At 40.5% G+C, this 17,912-nt stretch overlaps 1 protein-coding gene across 2 annotated transcripts in view; it reads right to left on the minus strand.

Moving 5' to 3' along the window:
* The window catches only part of CERT1 (ceramide transporter 1), a 2,527,843-nt gene that overhangs the window by 1,694,822 nt on the left and 815,109 nt on the right, over positions 1–17,912 (minus strand). For both annotated transcript variants that reach the window (XM_044063956.1, XM_044063957.1), the window contains exon 5: positions 17,560–17,698. In XM_044063956.1, the coding sequence (XP_043919891.1) occupies positions 17,560–17,698 (139 nt within the window). The remainder of the gene's footprint in view (positions 1–17,559; positions 17,699–17,912) is intronic.

Consider the following 17,912-nt stretch of genomic DNA (forward strand, 5'->3'; position numbering starts at 1 on the left):
CTTCTCTTGTCTGACCTTTAGGAGTACCTTGGGGAGGAGAGGCAGTGGAGGAAAGGCATATACTGCTAAGTTTTTCCAGCTGAAAGATAGTGCGTCCACTTTCCATGCTTGTCTGTGATGAGTTCTTGTGCAGAATCTTTTTATTTGGTAGTTGTGAGCAGAGGCAAATAGATCTATATCCGGGCATCCCCATTTCCTTGTTATCATGCTGAAGACTTGTGGATCCATGAGGTTTCTGCTTAGTGCGTCTGCCAAAGTATTTATCTTTCCTGGCAGGAATTGTGCCTGCAGATGTACTTGGTAAGTCAATGCTGTGTCCCACAAAGTCATGGCTAGTCTGCAAAGGGGGTAAGAATGAGTGCCTCCCTGCTTGTTTATATACCACTTGACCATGGTGTTGTCTGTCTTTATCAGTAATTGTCCCAGATGAAGTAGGTCCTGGAAGGCTGTCAGGGCATTCTGAACAGCTAGCATCCCTTTTTGATTTATATGTAGATGCATTTGGTTTGCGGACCATGTGCCTTGAATACATCTTCCTGGCATGTGGGCCCCCCAGGCATAATCTGATGCATCCGTTGTTAATGTCTGCCTGGCTGGGGGTAAGGTGAATGGCTGTCCCTTGTTCTGGTGACAAGCCTTCGCCTACCATCGAAACTCCTGTTGCAGGCAGGGAATGAGGGTAATTATTGTTTCCAGGCTGTGGAAATGTTGAGTCCAAACACTTTTTAGGTACCACTGAAGTTTCCTCATATGCAGTCTCATATATGGATTTAGTAGAATGCAGGATGCCATGAAGTCCAAAGCCTGCAAAATTTTTCTTGCAGATAACTGGGCCTTTGTTGCCAACAGGTTGAAATAGGTAGTCAGTTGCCTTTGTCTGGCGTGAGATAAGCCATCTGGGCAGTTGTATTTAAGCTTGCACCCAGGAATATGATCTCTTGAGAGGGTACTAGTTTTGATTTCTTTTTGTTGACTGTGTACACTAGGCTTGTTAGAAATCTCTTTACAAATGCCAGATGCTGTGGTAGAATGTCCTTGTTCTCTGCTTGAATGAGGCAGTTGTCCAAGTAAGGATATACTTGTATTCCTCTTTGTCTGCAAAATGCAATTACTGGTGCCAGGCACTTTGTGAAGACCCTGGGCACAGTAGATAAGCCAAAGGGCAGTGCAGAGAATTGGTAGTGCATTGAGCCAGCTTTGAATCTGAGGTATCTTCTGCATGTTTGTCTGATTGGGACATGCAGGTATGCCTCTTTTAGGTCTAAAGTCACAAGCCAAGCCTTCTTGCCCAGCATGGGCAGAAGTTGCTGTAAAGTCAACATTTTGAATTTTGGTATATCCAGATATGCGTTTAGAATAGATAGGTCCAGTATCGGTCTCCAGGTCTTGTCCTTTCTTGATACCAAGAACAGTCTTGAATAAAATCCTCATCCCTGCTCTTGCTCTGGTACTAGTTGAATGGCCCTCATGTCCATGAGGGATGAGACTTGCTTTTGTGCCTCTGCCCATTGATGTTTTGGCAGGTCTGGCCAAGCGTTTGCCCTTGGCAGGGTATGGAAGTGAAATATGTAGCCTTGCGACACTATGTCTAGGACTCATTTGTCCTGTGTTATAATGTGCCAATTTTGTAAAAAAGTGTTAGTTTTCCCCCTAAAGGTGCTGCCAGAAGATAAGTGCTTGGTGCAGGCAGGGGGAAGTCATTGGGACTGTTTCCTGTATGGCTGTGATTTGTCTTCTCCACTTTTGGAGGTAGAAGCACCCCATTGCTTAGACCTGTACAAACCTTGGGGCTGGGATCTGCCTCTTGGGCGTCTGTATCTGCCCCTTTGAGGTCTGTCTGACACTGGAAAGGACCAATTCTTTGTAGGCCAGTGTCTGCTAAATCTTTGGGGCTGTACCTGTAAGAAATCTTTAACAGTTTGCATTGATTTAGCTTTGTCCTCCATTTTCTTTAACACCTCTTCTGCTTTAACACCAAACAAGGTATCATGCTGTAATGGAGCATCTAATAATTTTGCTTTGACATGATCAGGCAGATTTTGTTCCTTTAACCAAGCATGCCTCCTGATGATAGAACCCGTAACAGCAGCTCTGCAGGAGTCCTCCAAAGAATCAAAACCACATTGCAAAGTATGCTTTCCAACTTGTTCAGCCGCATGCAATAAATCCTGCATTTTTTTGTTTTCTGCACATTCAGAATTTATCAACATCTTCTGTTTAAGCAGTAACATAATATATTGTTGATATTTGAGCGTATGAAACTGACAATTTAAAGCCCTTATAGCCAAGGTAGCAGAAGTGTAAATCTTTTTTCCCCATCTGTCAAGTGCCCTAGAGTCCCTGTCAGAGGGGGTAGGGTTTTTTGCAGTGGAAGCCTTGACTCCTTTGGGACCCTGAGAGAAAGTTTCTGGGTCGGCAGCAGGGTTTTTGAAAAGGAATTTATGAGAGTCAGGAACCCTATAGTACCTGTCTGGCTTAACAGGAGCTGGAGGTAAATAGTCAGGGGTCAGACTGGACTCTGAAAATACATCATCTACAATGCCCAACACAGGTGGAATAGCTAGGGGCCTGTGTTATGGTAGTAAAAGAATGCCTCTGAGCCTTTTCTTAGATTCTGAAAAATCTTGGCTCTCCCAGTGGAAATGCTCCCTCATGGTATGCAAAGTTTCCCCAAAAGAGTAATCCTCAAGAGGAGAGGCTGAAGGGATAGATTCTTCAGCATCAGAATCCTCATAGGGAGGAAGATAGTATTCCTGATCAGAAAAGGAATCAGATGAAATGGAAACCTTATCTAAAGACTCATATTCTGTCTCTTGACTAGGCCTTTTACCTGGAGGGGGATGGGAACCCCTGATCAAAGTTATTAGGTCTTCGGCCATTTTGAGCATCTGTTTTTTGGCCATGGAGGCCTGTCCATGAGGCTGTTGTACTTGTCTCTTTGTCTTTAAAGGTGCTTTAGTCATTGCCTTTGAAGCTGAAGTCGTTTTAATGTACAATTGAGTAGGTCTGAAAACACCCTCAGAAGACTATGCCTGCTCAGCGGCTCCGGACCCATCTGAGGGAATAGTCTCCGAAGGCCTAATACCTTGAGCTTCCAGCGGCCTAGTCGACTCCACGTAGGAGTCGGCAGAGGACTGCAGGTCTAAAGTAGCGGGCGTCGGGCTGCGAAGGCACCTCACTGAGAACCGGCGAACTGGCGACTAGCTTAGAAGCCTCGTCAGTTTTGGACCTCAGATGCCTTTTTCTTTGCGTTTCTTGCAAATTCCAGTAGTCGGAAGGCTATCCGACGACATCGTATAATTAAATCTTCTGCCAAAATAGTGAAATGCAAAATTGTACTGATGCTTAATAGTGCGTTGGTTAAATCTAGCACAAAACCGACAACCAGCAACGTCGTGGTCAGGGCCTAGGCAAGGAATACAGTAAGAATGAAAGTCCTTATGAGGTATTTGCTTCCCACAAGAAATACAATTATTAATTTTTTCTGACATCGGTCTGGAGCAAGAAAAAAGTTTCCCCAACGGGGTACTTAGCTTTTAATTAAGACTTTGGATCTGAAATTCGAACACGAAAATCTCAGGAGTCGGCCGACCAGCACTTGCGAACTGCTTATGCTTCAGGCACCGCGTGGCAAGAAAGACTGAAGAAAATGGCGTCGGCGGCATCTTTTATATCCCTGGCGCACTGACGTCAGGGACGAGGCGACAGCAACCGATGCCGGACCTGGACTTTAGAATTCAGGCCGACTGAGGGTAGCCTGCCAGCAGGATAACCCAAGTGTAATGACTGCAACAGTGAAACACTAAGAACATCCTCTGTGGCCAAAGTCATGTCAGAGACTTTTAGTCCCAAGATGAAGTGTCAAACTCTCCAACAAGAACGGATGACATTAAATTGGTGGTGACAATCTCAGGGCCAAAGGCTTAACAACAACTCCTGGGACCCAAAAACCATTTGCACAGACAGGATCAGTGTTGAGACTACCAGTGCAGAAGTAGTCATGTCAGACAAGTCGGATCAATCTACACAGAGAAGACCAGCACTACAGTTGGAGCCAATCCAAACACTGCTATGTCAAAAAGAGGGACAGGAGGATGAAAGGTAAGTGGTTGAACTTTGGTCAAACCTCGGCCAGCGGCAGGAACTGTCGAGTCTGAGATGAGGACATACCAAAGCTGGGCCTTGGAGCAGACCAATGTCATATGCTGCTATTCAAGTTGAGTGGGGCTCCTGACATAACTGAGACTGTACCGAAGCAGCAGGGGGAGATCTGGAAGAAAATCAGTTTAAACAACTTTTTGTGAAGAGAAATTACTTATTCTGTGCTGAGGTGTCCTCCTTGGTACTGGAAGAATCCTGGCAACGAGAAATGGTTTCTGCAAGGACAACTTAGGATGAGAAGGGAAAACCTGTGAGAAAAGTTCCTGCAACCTGGAGGACACAGTGTTAGCGGAAGCAAGTCTAGGGAGGTGTGGTCAACATTGGAGTCTTAGCTAAAGAGAATTTCTCTAGTAAAGAAGGCTCCTCTGCCTTCCCTTTCTTCTCGTCAGAGGAAATGCACATGGATAACTCATCAGTGTCATACCAGTGGGGATAACGACTGACTACCAGCTTGTTACGCCAATCAGCCAAAGTTCTGGTGCTAAATCCCTGCCAAATGCAGCAACTGCCATTGAGATGCGACTCTCCCAAACAAATTAAAGATTGTGAATGTCCTGCTGGGGTGGGGGGTGGGGGCTTTGAGGGGCATGCAATTTCTGCTTCCATTTCTTCTGCTTCCTACAGTTCTGTCTGGATTTTTCCCCTCCATGTTTAATAAAGCATGATACACTTTCCATCCAACAAAATATTACCAACACTTGTCAAGGAAGGACGCTAAAAGAATACTTCTTAAGCCTTGCTCAAATTTATTTGATTTTCCAATAACAATTTAGAAAACAGAATAAATTACAATTTGATGACAAATAATTAAACTAAGTACAAAATTTACAAAGGCCTCAGGCAGAAGAAATGGGAATAGCAAAAAATGTAAATAAGAGAGGTTATACAACATTCAAATAGTTCTAGTTTCGAGATTTATCAATTAGATGGAGTTGGATTCATTGTCTTAATAAGTGAGAAAACCTTTTCCCAAAGATTATTAATCCATTTTCTAGTTTAAATTCTTAGTTCTTTTACTTTTACTTCCATTGATGCTACTTCGTCTAGTAGAGTCATGAAGTCTTCAATAGTTGGAATGGAGGGTGACATCCATCTTCTTGTGATGCATTTTTTGGCTACTGCCAAAACTGCCCAAAAAAGATATTTATTTTTGTTATTCATTACAATGGAATCATTTATATTCAAAAAAATCAAAGATTCTGATAATATAAAGGAATCACTAAAGATAGTCTGAAGGAAATTTCCAATGTCTTCCCAAACTTTTTTTAATGAAAGAACATTTATAAAAGATATGAAGCCAATCAGCCTTACATTTTAAAGAGCATCTCCAACATGTTACCTCTTTAGAAAGATTTTTGGCAATTCTATTAGGGGTGTAAAATGCTATATGCTAAAATTTCCAGGAGAAAATTCTCCATATTTGTAAATTAGAAGTTAATTTAATGGAATGTAGGAGGTTAGCTTTATCTTCAGAAATTAAAGATAATGTATAATCCCTGGTAATAAAGTTCCAAAATTTCTGATTAGGAGTGGTTTTATATTTAATTATGATTTTATAGAGTTTTGAAATAAAAATTTTCCATCTAAGTTCTCCACGTAGTATTTCATTCCTAAGAGTTATAAATTTAGGTGTGGATGTAAAGAAAGAGTTCTTTATTGTTCTGTATAAATCTCGAGTAAATGAAAATACACTGTTAAGAGCTAACCAATCTGATTCTGATAAATTAAAAGCAGCACAAGCCTTGCATTCTAGGTGAGGAGCACCCAGACAGCAAACACACTTCTTTGAATTGTGTGTGTGTGTGTGTGTGTGTGTGTGTGTGTGTGTGTGTGTGGGGGTGAAATTTGTGCCCACACATTTTTTTGAAATCCAAAGCCATGCTACATGTTAAACTCCGCAATCAAAACGGCACAACAAACCCAGCACACAACTATTTGATACTAGGAACGAACATTATAACCAGAAAAGGAGCAAGAAACTTTTCCCCCCTAACATTAAGGGCAAGGAAGCCTGCTCAGAAAATGGCGGCAAGGAAGGCTTGTCAACAACACCCAGGCAATTAAGATGGAAAGTCTTAACTAAAATCAAACTACCCAAGAATCCTTTCAATAACTATTATAAAACTATGACAATGCCAAACAAGAGGAGAAACTAGCAGAGCAAAAATATAGGTAAAAACACTTCTCGATCCAGCTTTGATGATCACGTCTGATTGATGGAAGCAGCAAACGAGATCTGGGGAGATTTAGGGAGGGCAGTGTAATATGGGAGAGAAGATGTAGAAGCAGATCTGAAGGGTCTGAGCTGCAGGGTTTAGATCTGATCAAATCCGATGACCTAGAGTTTGAGGCAGACATTAACAGAACACTGGATCTAGTAACTTACTTGTCAAAAGTAAGGCATACGACATATTACAGAACTAAACCCTCACAGCTTCTACTGCCACACCCTGGGCTGTATAAGTGGATTCTGACATACTTAGAAGTAGTCACACCCTTAACTGCACCTAGCCTAAAACTGTCTCTCTGGGCAGAGAAAGTGGCTATACTTTGTGCTGGGGACTGTGTGGTCATCATTCATTTAATATTCCTAAACTAAACCTCTAAACTGTGCTAATCAGATCACAATACTGCATATGGAGGCTGAGCAGAGTGTAGTTATTTATTGAGCTTTCCTTCTTAGAAGTGTGCAAAGAAAGTAATTAACTTGTCTAGGGGCAACATGATGGAATACTTACTGCAATCTTTTTTTAACCTTCCTCATAATTAAACATGAGACGTGCATATGGGTAGCTATATTTTAGTGGTAGGAAAGCATACTATTAATATATCTGAAAACAAAAGGATGAAATATAGTTGGCAAATCCCCATCTTAATTTGATTACTTACTCAATAATTATTACACTGCAGTCCTGGCCAGTTCATGTGTCAAAGGAATGATGGGAAAAAGCAATTTTGAAGAGTAAGACTACATTTTTTTTCCTTAATCATGACTTTTTTCAGACCATCACTAGAAGAAAATGCTATAAAAAAGCACCAAAATTTCCCCATACGAAAATCTAGAATCCTATGACTTCTGGGGGTGTCATGGCTCCAAGGCACCCCCCGGCTTAATTCAGACACGGGGAAAACCAGGGGGGACATGTTCCAGGGTGGTGCCATGGAGTCCTTTGCCTAAGGCATAATTTCATTTAGACACCTCTGATTACAGTAAAACTACAAACTGCCTTCTTTCCGCACCCAAAGACAAGGATTTATGGTAAAAGCAGCAGCCTTGTCAACTGTGTCATGTACATGGTCAATAACATTTGTCAATGAGATGTCTGACTAGTTATCATTGGCTAACAAGGCACATGACATCACATAATCCAAGAGAGTCCACTCATGTAGAGGTAAGCAATCCATAAGGATCACTATGTTCACAAAGCTAACCCCTACATGTCTGTTGTCCACTGGTACCACTAATCCAATGCTTCTAGAGAATACACCTGGAAGAGAGATCTTATGGAGATAAGTAACACACAGACACAGAAGGTGTGGTATAAAGTCTTGTAAGAGGACAGTGTCAACGAGCAGTGAAACTTACTGAACAAATATTGGCTTTCAAAAGAATAGGTGTTTAGAACTACAGAAGTATGGCTTCACAGTGCAAATTATGGCTCAACTGCACTGCTGGAATTCTTGCACTTCTGAGACATCTGGCGGAAAACTAGAAGCTGCAGGTCCAGAAATTTGATTTATTCCTCATGGTTAGTAGATTAGGTGAAAAATCTTTATAGGCTCAGTGTGCAAGATGCCTACATGATGCTGGGGAGGAAGCCATAAAGGTATAATACAGCCAAATTTGGAGGTACATTCAGTTTTCTTTTTGGGGGAGGGGGGCTATCATGCTCATCATTGACTACCATGCTCTCTGGATCCTCTTTGGACTTGTTCAGTCCCCTCAGAGTGAGAATATTTCTGCTTGTCCTCTCATGTTAATGAGTTAGTTCAAACAGTGTGTGACAGGAATGGTGCTGTTATCCATGATGGATAAGGCTTTTACTTGAGTGCTAATTTCTGCACATGCCCAGTAGGGGTTTATGTGGTGAACGTGTTTCAGGGAGTCGCATTGGACTGCTGCTCATTTCTTGAAGTGGAAGACAATCAACACACATGATTCCAGAGAATAGGCAATTATGCAGGTTTCTATGGTCTCCAGTAAGGAAACTGGTGCAGCACATGCACACCCAAATGTACAAAGTCAGGAACAGAATTTGACAGAAGTAAGGAAGTAAGCAAAGAAGGGAGAATAAGGAGGTAAAATGAATGAAAAGGTACTGGTTTATATTACAGTATATAGTTTATCCTAGTTTTGAAAAAGAACAGAGACAGATTCTAGCTAGGAAGTCTTTCAGAGTGGTTTTGAAAAATGGACCGGAGGGTAATGACCTGATGGATACAGGTAAGGAGTTCCAGGCCTTTGCAACATTGTACGAATACAAACAATGCCCAGCACATTTGACAGGTTTGTACACAGACAGGAGTTTCTGGTCACTGGTCACAATGACCGACTGGGATATAGTTGTGCAGAACATTTTTGTGTTGGACAAGCAGATGAATGCTGGATAATTTTATCGGTGGTAAGAAGATGTATACATGTTAGCTGACAAGGCAGTTCTAACCAACTGCTATACAGTGGTGGGTTCTGAAAGGGTTATCATCTTTGTTATAAGCATTGTTTTAGTTTTGATTTTTGTGAAGCCTGGAGGTTAGTGAGGATGAGAGCAACATAAGGAATCATGGGGAAGAGAAAGCAGTGGCAAGTGTAGTTCTAGTTGCGTTCATGAGAAATTTGAGTTTTTCTTAGGCAATTTTGTATACGTAGGTCAAATGTAAGATAATCATCCACTATCGCCCTAATAATTTGCTATGAGATGTGACTTCAATGGTTGTATCATCAAGAGAGGACTTTAGATTTTGTTTTTTCGTGAGAGGGATTTTGGGGGGGGGGGTAGTAGTTTGGTATTTTTTGGGTTCACCAAGAGTTGCGAGTTATGAAGCCAAGTTTCAGTGGCTGTTAAATTTTCTGGAGTGATTTTTTTGGAGGTGTACCATGTTGTCAGTTGTGCAAATCACAGTGGAATCATCTGTGTATTTTACTAGGTTGCCCTGTTGTGTGGATGTATACAGGGTGTTGGTGAAAATGTTAAAGAGGAGGGGGGGACCAAGTGTAGAGTCTTGTGGTACAGTGTGTAGTGCCATTTTACTCACTGATGCCTATTGGAAAGGGAGCTTTTGAACCACAGAAGGGTGGGCAGACACCCAGTGAGGACATTTGAAGTAGAAGTTTGCTACGACAAACTGTGTCAAAGGCTTTAGACAAGTATAAAAATAAGGAAGAAACTAGTTTGCCATTATCTCTAGCTTTATTGCCAGTATCTATACAAGTTAGAAGGGGAGTGCTAGTACTATGGGAAGGATGGAAGTCATGTTGTGCAAGGGATAGGAGTGCTTGCTGCAGGAGATAGGTCTAACAATTGTTTTTGAATACATTTTGCAAGTATTTTGACGAGTGGAGATATGATTGCTATAGATCTAAAGTTATTAATATCTGTTGACTTTCCTCCTTTGTGCAGATGGATAATATTTGACTTTCTAGAGACAGGGAATTTGTCAATCCTAGACTGACCTATTTATAAAGATTGAAACAGGATAGGAAATGCTATTGGCTGCTATTTTTAGGTCCTCGTTTATAAGGTCATCAGCTGAAGAAGAGCGTGTTTTTTTAAGTCTAAAAGAGTAATTTTATACAGGATGTGGGCACAGGTTTGAAGGTGAAAGTGAACATGATGATATGTGGTTGAGCAGGATTGGGATTAGTATAACATCTCTAACAAAGGATTCTTCAACATCTATCAATAAAAGAGTAGAAATGCATTACACTTTTGAGAGACGAGTTATTGGGAGAGGGGTTTATGTTGAATTTTATGGCCGGGGTGTATAACTTCTATAATGGATGTCCACATTTTTTTAGAGTTGTGTTTAGTATTCTGAGAAATTATAGTATAGTTAGTCTCCATTTATTTGCTTTTTGGTACAACTGAGAAGCATTCTGAACTTTAAGATATTGAGGTGTTTTATATTTCTGCCATTCTTTCCATGCTTTTTCTCTATTCTACATTAGCATTCTACTTTCTTTGTTAGCCAAATTGCATTAATTTGTTTTTAGTCTCTTCCTTCTAGGATGTGCAAGGCTATAATTGAACCCGCAGTGGTGGTGCTGCGGTAGTGTTGTCGCCTCACAGTAAGAGGCTGTCCAGTTCGATTCTCAGCTAGAGCGTCTTCTGCGTGGAGACATGCGTGAATGGGCGTACCTTCGTTGGAAGTTGTGCGTCAGGACTGGTAACTCGGCACATAAAAATCAACTACCAATCATTAGCGGACTGGAGTTCCGCTGTGGCGACCCCAAACTGGGAAAAGCCGAAAAACACAACAGAAAAGCTGTAATTGATTCATTTAAAGCATCAACTAAGAGGATGACTGTTAGGAAGTTCCAGTTAATAAGGCAATAGTGCAGTAATGAACACTCCTCGGTCAAACTTGGAAAGGTTATGTGTTATTTTACAAATATGCTGTTTAACTGGATGTGCGAGATGTCTGGTTGTATAGACTGGGAGATGATCACTGAGAGTCTGACATTGCACCTGTTGTGGAGTATTTGCTAGTGTGTGATACTAAGATCCAGTCTAGTAAGGAATTTGATATTTTTTGCTATAATGTGTGGGGCTGTTAATTAGTTGTGTGATGCCATGCAAGTTCCTGCTGGATGCAGGGAAGTTACAGTTTATGTCAAACCAACTGACATTCACATCGCCAGTAGTATTTTTTCATGTGGAAATGTTATGGATATCCAATGTAGGCTATCTTCTGGTATGGGCATTTTATAACCAAGAAGGATGTAAAAGACAGTAATACATATTTGTTTATAAGCAATAAGAAGCTCTACTGAACTGAATTTTGGTATTGGCTTGATGTAAGGAGAAATGTGGTAGGTGTTGGGAAATATTAAAGCAACACCACCACCTTTCCTCTTTATACAGTAATTACAGATATTATAGCCATGAGTCGTTTATGCTGGGTTTTAGACAAGTTTCAGTTACAGCGAGAACAAGCTTATGTTGGGTAATCCAGGCAAGTAGTTCAGCAGTTTTACTTTTTATGCTTTTAACATTTATTGTAGCAAAAATTATATCACCAGGGTTGGTGATTGGCTGTTGTTGGGTTAAAGAATTTTGTGGGAGAGAATTATCTTTGCATTCATTGTAACAGGTGTGGGCCAGGATCAGTGTGTGCATCTCCTTCTAGAAGGATTTTAGTACATTGGCAAATTATGCATACTTGTTTTTTGGAGAAGATTCTTACACTTAATTTTGTTTTGGTTTGACATGAAGTACAGTTAGTCAAGTCTATATTGGGACTAAAGATGAGAGGCAATATTAAATAGGCTTGGTGCAATGTGTGGAGAGTGTAAAGAGGAAGTATGAATAGGTGGTTGTGACCAAGTTGGAGAGATGTTAAGAGCTACTGATTCATAATAAGATGAAAGATAAAACAGTAGAAGAACAGAGGATAAGGTGAACAGTAGTACAATTAACTACAGGAATCTATATTTTATAGATGTCAGGTAGTGGGGAAGTAGCAATGAAGAAGGAAACCAGAAGCTGCAGTGCAGGAGATTCCGTGAGAGTGGATTCTGAAAGTTGGTACAGGACAGGTAAGAAGAGAAGTATTTTCTATAAAAGAGTTAGGGTGTCCAGGTATCTTCTCTGGAATGTAAGGAATAGAAGGGTATGAAAGGTTAGAGTATAATGATATAGTCCAATTAAAATGAAATGAAGGTTTACTTGGGACCCTCAGGTCAAATGACAACTGAAAGCAATCAGTTTATAGCCAATACTGCGGTGGTGCAGTGGTAGCGTTGCCTCACATCAAGAGGTTCTCCCGTTCGATTCTCGGCTGGAGTGCAGGGAGTGCCTTCTGTGTGGCGTTAGCATGTCCTCCCCGCGGTTGGGTGGCGTTCAAAAGACATGCGTAAATGGGCGTGCCTTCGTTGAAGGTTGGACGTCGAGCTGGCACCTCGCTCAGCGTTCGCGAAAATCTACTGCCAATCATTAGCGGACCGGAGTTCGGCTGTGGCGACCCCTAACCGGGAAAAGCCAAAAGACAAACAAAGCAATTGACAAAGAGATGCCAAATTAAAACAGGTTTTCTGTCATTTCTTGAGGCTAAATATCTGCCATATGCAGTATAGTCTACTGGTCAAGAAAAAGGGGACAGTGGACCTAAATTATATCATTCAGGGGCAAATTACATCATAACTTAAGCAAACTATAACAATTTGTTAAATGAACACAGAAGAGTAACACTCTTGGAAATACATTACTGCTATCTTCTTTCCTGGTGTACACTCAACCACATATTATTCATTTAGGGTGATTAAATTAGCAAAATGACATTCTCTTAACATTTTTGCCCAGATTCATAAAGTCTCCACACATATGCAACCTAAGGTTGCTGCTAAAAGTAAAATAAATCTCAAAAGTAGAATGTAATCCTTGTATTCCAACTTCAAAGAAAATGCAACTAAAGATATTAATCTCAATCCAGTCATCAGACTTTACATTTCATAGGTGATTACTAGGCTAATAGCACAAGAGCCTTTACAAGCCTAGCCAATATTACCCAGGATATGACAATACTGCATCTTAAAACCCCAGACATGGGAAGGGGTAGTGGGTCTTTGGGTGCTAGAGCAGTCATTTTACAGACCGCCTCTGTCCATAAGGAACACTGGCAGTACCCTCGGAGTGAATTTACTGTTCCCCATCCATTTATCCAAATTCTTTTTGAAGAGAGTAATGGCCGGGCTTTGTTTTACGAAACTGGGAAGTTTATTCCATATAGAAGACTGCCTTTGGGATTTGAATATGTATCTCTAGCAAGTTCTGTTATAGTCACTAATAAGGTTCAGGTCCGCGGAACACTTAACCTTTGCATAATTTTTCCTGTGAATATGTAACATTTACATCAAAGCTGGCTCAGAGAATACTTTGTAGGTCAGGCATAAGTCACCGCTCAACAAACAATATGATAGAATAAAGGGACTGGGGCCTTTAGTTCATTTGCATAAGATATGTTTTTTATACTTTGTAATTTTTTTTTTTATGTCAAAATTCTAGAGCTGTTCCATTTAGCTTAAGTACCTGGTTAGGTACATGCAGAAGGAATCATTCTACTCAATTATAGGCCTGATGAGGGCAGAGTACAATGGCACTAAGACTTCCTTAACTTGATGCAATGCCTTTACTTATAAGTTGAGCCACACAGAGGGATTTCCTCACTATACTGCACCTACCTGGTGGTCAAAGTTTAGGTTATTATCTATTTATGTTCTCAGGTCCCTCACCACTGGGTCTACTTTTAGGGGGTGTGCTATCAATATTATAATTTGTAGGGACATCTGATTTAATGAAAGGTACAATTGCACATTTTTTAGCATTTAGTCTCAGGACCACAGTTTTGATACCAGCTGATTGTCATATTTAGGCCTGTCTGTAGGATGTCAACATTGCTTGGGGAATCGATGATTGCTCACAGCTTACAGTCAGTGAACTTGGTGAGCCAGAGGCTCCAAACACTGGCCTTCACTTCACAGACTTATATACCAAATAGGAGGGGTACCAACACTGAGCACTGTGGGACACCGCTAGTAACAGGTTTCTTCTTGGAAGTGGGGTTAACCTATCCGTGAAACATGTATCCTGTCAGTCAACCAGTATACTATCCATCTGACAATGTAGAGGGGTTTATGCCTAACTCAGTAAGTTTAGCTATGATCCCAGAGTGGTGGGGGTTATGTCTAAGGCTTTGGCCAGGTCTAGATAAGTGGTGAGTATTGTTTTACCCTTATCCATGGCCCTGGTGACTTTTGCAATGAAGTCCACCAGACTGAGCAGTCTAGACCTCCCTTTGGCGAAGCCAAATTGGGTCTGGTCCAGTGTTTGGATATTTCTTGTATCATTAATGACAAGGTACCTGATAATTCTCTCCATGACCTTAGAGATAAGACTGGTCAAGCTTATGGGTCTCTAGTTTCCTGGGTCAGATGATGGTCCCCCCTTGTGCAGAAGGATGACTGCTGCAGTCCTCCATTCCTCTGGGACAAAGCCTACTCAGAGGCTGTGGTTAAAGATGTTTTTTAGTGGCCCTGACAGATTCTGTTTTAAGCTATTTAAGTATCCGGAAATGCTGTCAGGATCCAAGGAGGCTGTGCTTTTGGATTAAACAAGTGCAGTAAGGACCTGTTCCCTCAATGACTGGTAGGGGATGGTCGCGTGTATTTCTCTGGGTGTGGTAGGAGGTGATGGGGGGAGAAAGTTGAATAGAACTTGTTGGCCAGCAGGTTTGCTATAGTTTTAGGCTGGGTTGTAAGTGTTGCCGTTAATGATTAACTCAGCACATTGCTCAGAGTTTTCCCTGAGGTTGAGAACATAATTAAAAAAAGCCTTATGGTTATCTTTCACCTTGGAGGCTATCCTTGCCTTGTAGTTTGCTTTGGCAGTCTTGATTAGCTCTCTAATTTGTTTGTTTACACTGGAAAATGTCTTTTTTGTACTGTTTTGTCCGTTGTTTCTTGGCTTTGGAGAGGATTTTTTTTCCCTTTTGCTGAACAGCTTATTTATGCTAAGGGGCCCCTATGGTGGTTTATTTTTGACAGTAATCATAGGTTTGTCTTGGGAGAGGTACTGCTTCCTCTATGCAGCTATGAATGTGGTTGTACAGTGCTTTAGTATACAGCTCAGGGTAGGCTTCAGTGTTATCTGGGTTCACAAGTCCATCAATTCTTATATAATTTCCATGGCAACCATTTGGCCATATAATCTTTTTTTTTGTCAAATGATTTTCCCTATTGTCCAACTTATCCATTAACTGAAACACACCTGTAACTGTAAGCATTAACACTGACTTTCACCTCTGTAATAGTTTACCAAAATTATAAAATATTGTTCCCTCATACATAGTACACTGTGAAGCCTTCACAATTCTTTAAAGCATAAATATGTAGGTAAGTGGTCCTTCTCACCTAACTCTTTTTAAATTTATGAATGACAGAATACATGCTCTCATGTCATCAATGTCCCCTTTTTCCACCTCCAGCTATACTAACTAACTATGGAAATATCCCTTAGTACCAGTGATAATAAAAATACTTCTGGTTGCATTTGCATGCAAAAATTCTGAAATGCCATAACACTACTTTGCAGCATACCTGGGCAGCACACAAACCCATTTCCACTCTCATCTACTCAGCTTTCAACATGGTTGCAAATCTCTATCATCTCGAACTTCAACTCCTTTGATTGAAGGCTTACTTCCTCTACTTACTATTCCCTTTATTACTGCCCCATTATTTTTGGCTTCCAATAACAAAAGCTATTTTTGATGGGATACACCTCTAACAGTTGTATCTAACTTGTAATTCTTGAAGTACTGAACAATTCCTCATACTCTTATCTGCAAAAAAGGCAATCGACTCTGCTCCCATGAACTCCAACTACCTACTAATTTCACTTACAGGTTCATAGGAGATTACCAGGCTAACGGCTTAAGAAACCTTACAAGCTTAGCCAATATAAACCAATTTTAACCAACATACGGGGCAAGTGGATGGTATGGATTTGTGTCTGTACATTGAGTATCTTACAGATTTTCCCCGTCCATAAGGGTCATAGGGATACTCAGGTGTGAATTTTAAATTTCCCATCCATTGATCCAAATTGTGTTTGAGCCCTTCAGTATCTCCCAGTTGTGCAAACTTGCTTTTCTACCGGATACCCAACTTACTATCTCCAAAAGGCAAAAAGTTTATTCTCTCTGCCCATGTTTTCCTGCTACCCTTGTAACCCAACATTTCAAATGTATCCAATTCAACTTCTTTTTCAAGGTCCAGCATATAAATCAATATATCACCTGCAAAAACTAAAGCCATTATTTCTTCCTAGACTACCAGGTATCAGTCAAGGCCAACTTCCTTAACAGAACTGCTAAATGTTCTAAATACAAAGCAAGTAGTAAAGAACAGAGGACATCAGTGACTAATTCCCCTTGACAGCTCAAAAGTCCATAACATTAATGCAAGAATCTTGATTCCGGTTCCAGATGCCTCATAAATTCCTTGTGCTAAGTCACTAAATTCAAATGAAAAAAAAAATCCTTGACCACTAATATCAAATAAAAGCATTCTATTTTGACAAAGGCTTTCTTTGCATGTACACTTTATAGTAATATTGGTTTCCTCAGTTCTTAAGCCATTTTCATTAGTACATCCATTTTTCAATAAATATATCAGTAATGGTAAACTAAAAATTGCAGAGGCCATCAAAGCCGTGAATACAAAACAGAAAACAAATCTGAATGACTGCAGACATCAAATCAGTAAATAAGCAACCACATAAAGACAAAAACAATGAGTAACTAAGCACATTAAAACAAAACAAAAGAAACATTTCAATGTGTTTTGTTCCCTATGGACTGAAATATACTAACTCCATGGTTGTATCAGAGATCCAACCCTCCACAACCCCTTTTTTCCATTTTTGCACATGGGGTTGGAGTATCACTAACACTGGCAATCATCTAGAGCCAAGGTTTACACAGCTGGGTGGCTAGCTGCATAAAGATGTCACTCTGGAAACTACTTCCATTCAACAATACAAACAAATATGGCAGTAATTCCATAACATACATAATTTCATCCCAGAACACTCACCATAACACATGTATCCAATCTCACCCAAAATATCAAAGCATCTACCATTCTATATTTAACAACCAGCCACACTACAATTGGTAATCAGCAAAATTAGTGAACATACACGTCTGCATTCATTCTCCTTTGCATTCACTCAGTCTAGTACCCATACAAACCACTCATAAAATCTGAATTTTCAATGTAGACAAAACCATTTTCAATACATTACCAAGTCAGTCCCGCAATGCACCTACACTATCCCAACCATTTACATTTTACTAACCTTTTCTCAAGCACTGCCAAAAACAATTTATAGTTATGAATTTAACTCTGAAATATATCTGTAGGGTAAACAGTAATGCTAAATCTTTCCATGAAGAAAGAATGTCCTTGATTTCCAACACCATAATGAAGATATGTACTCATCTAGGTAATGCCCATTCCTCAGCTATCGAACTGGCAAGCCATCACTTTCCACATCTCTTGCATCCCTTTTTTTAAATTCAGCCAGCTCCTCCTGAGTAACAGGATCACTCATAGCTTCTACAAGGAAAATAACAGGGCTATGACACTGCAACTGAAACTATACAAGCATAGAAACTTACCTTTATCCCTCTGAAGTTCATCTTTGCTGACTGCATCAGCACAAGCATCAAAGTACTTTTGCAGAGTATCGACCTGTCTGCACAAGATGTCCCTAAAAGTTTCCATTTCTGCAAGCTTTTCACGTAAACTGTGACCTTTCTGTGTAATCAAGGAAAATGTATCCATTTAGACTCTTAAAGAAATGTTACACATTCAACTTTAAATCAAGCAAATAAAACAGTACAGTTTTGTACCTACCATAAATGTAGATGTTCGAGTGCTCATACAACTGCAGTCATAACAGATGGGGTTATCCTGCCGTCAGGCGGGTCCTTGGTTGGCCGAATTCCAAAGTCTAGGTCTGGCGTCGGTT

The sequence above is a fragment of the Protopterus annectens genome, chromosome 2.part2, assembly GCF_019279795.1.
Source record: "Protopterus annectens isolate FY-2018-M chromosome 2.part2, PAN1.0, whole genome shotgun sequence".
NCBI lineage: Eukaryota > Metazoa > Chordata > Ceratodontiformes > Protopteridae > Protopterus > Protopterus annectens.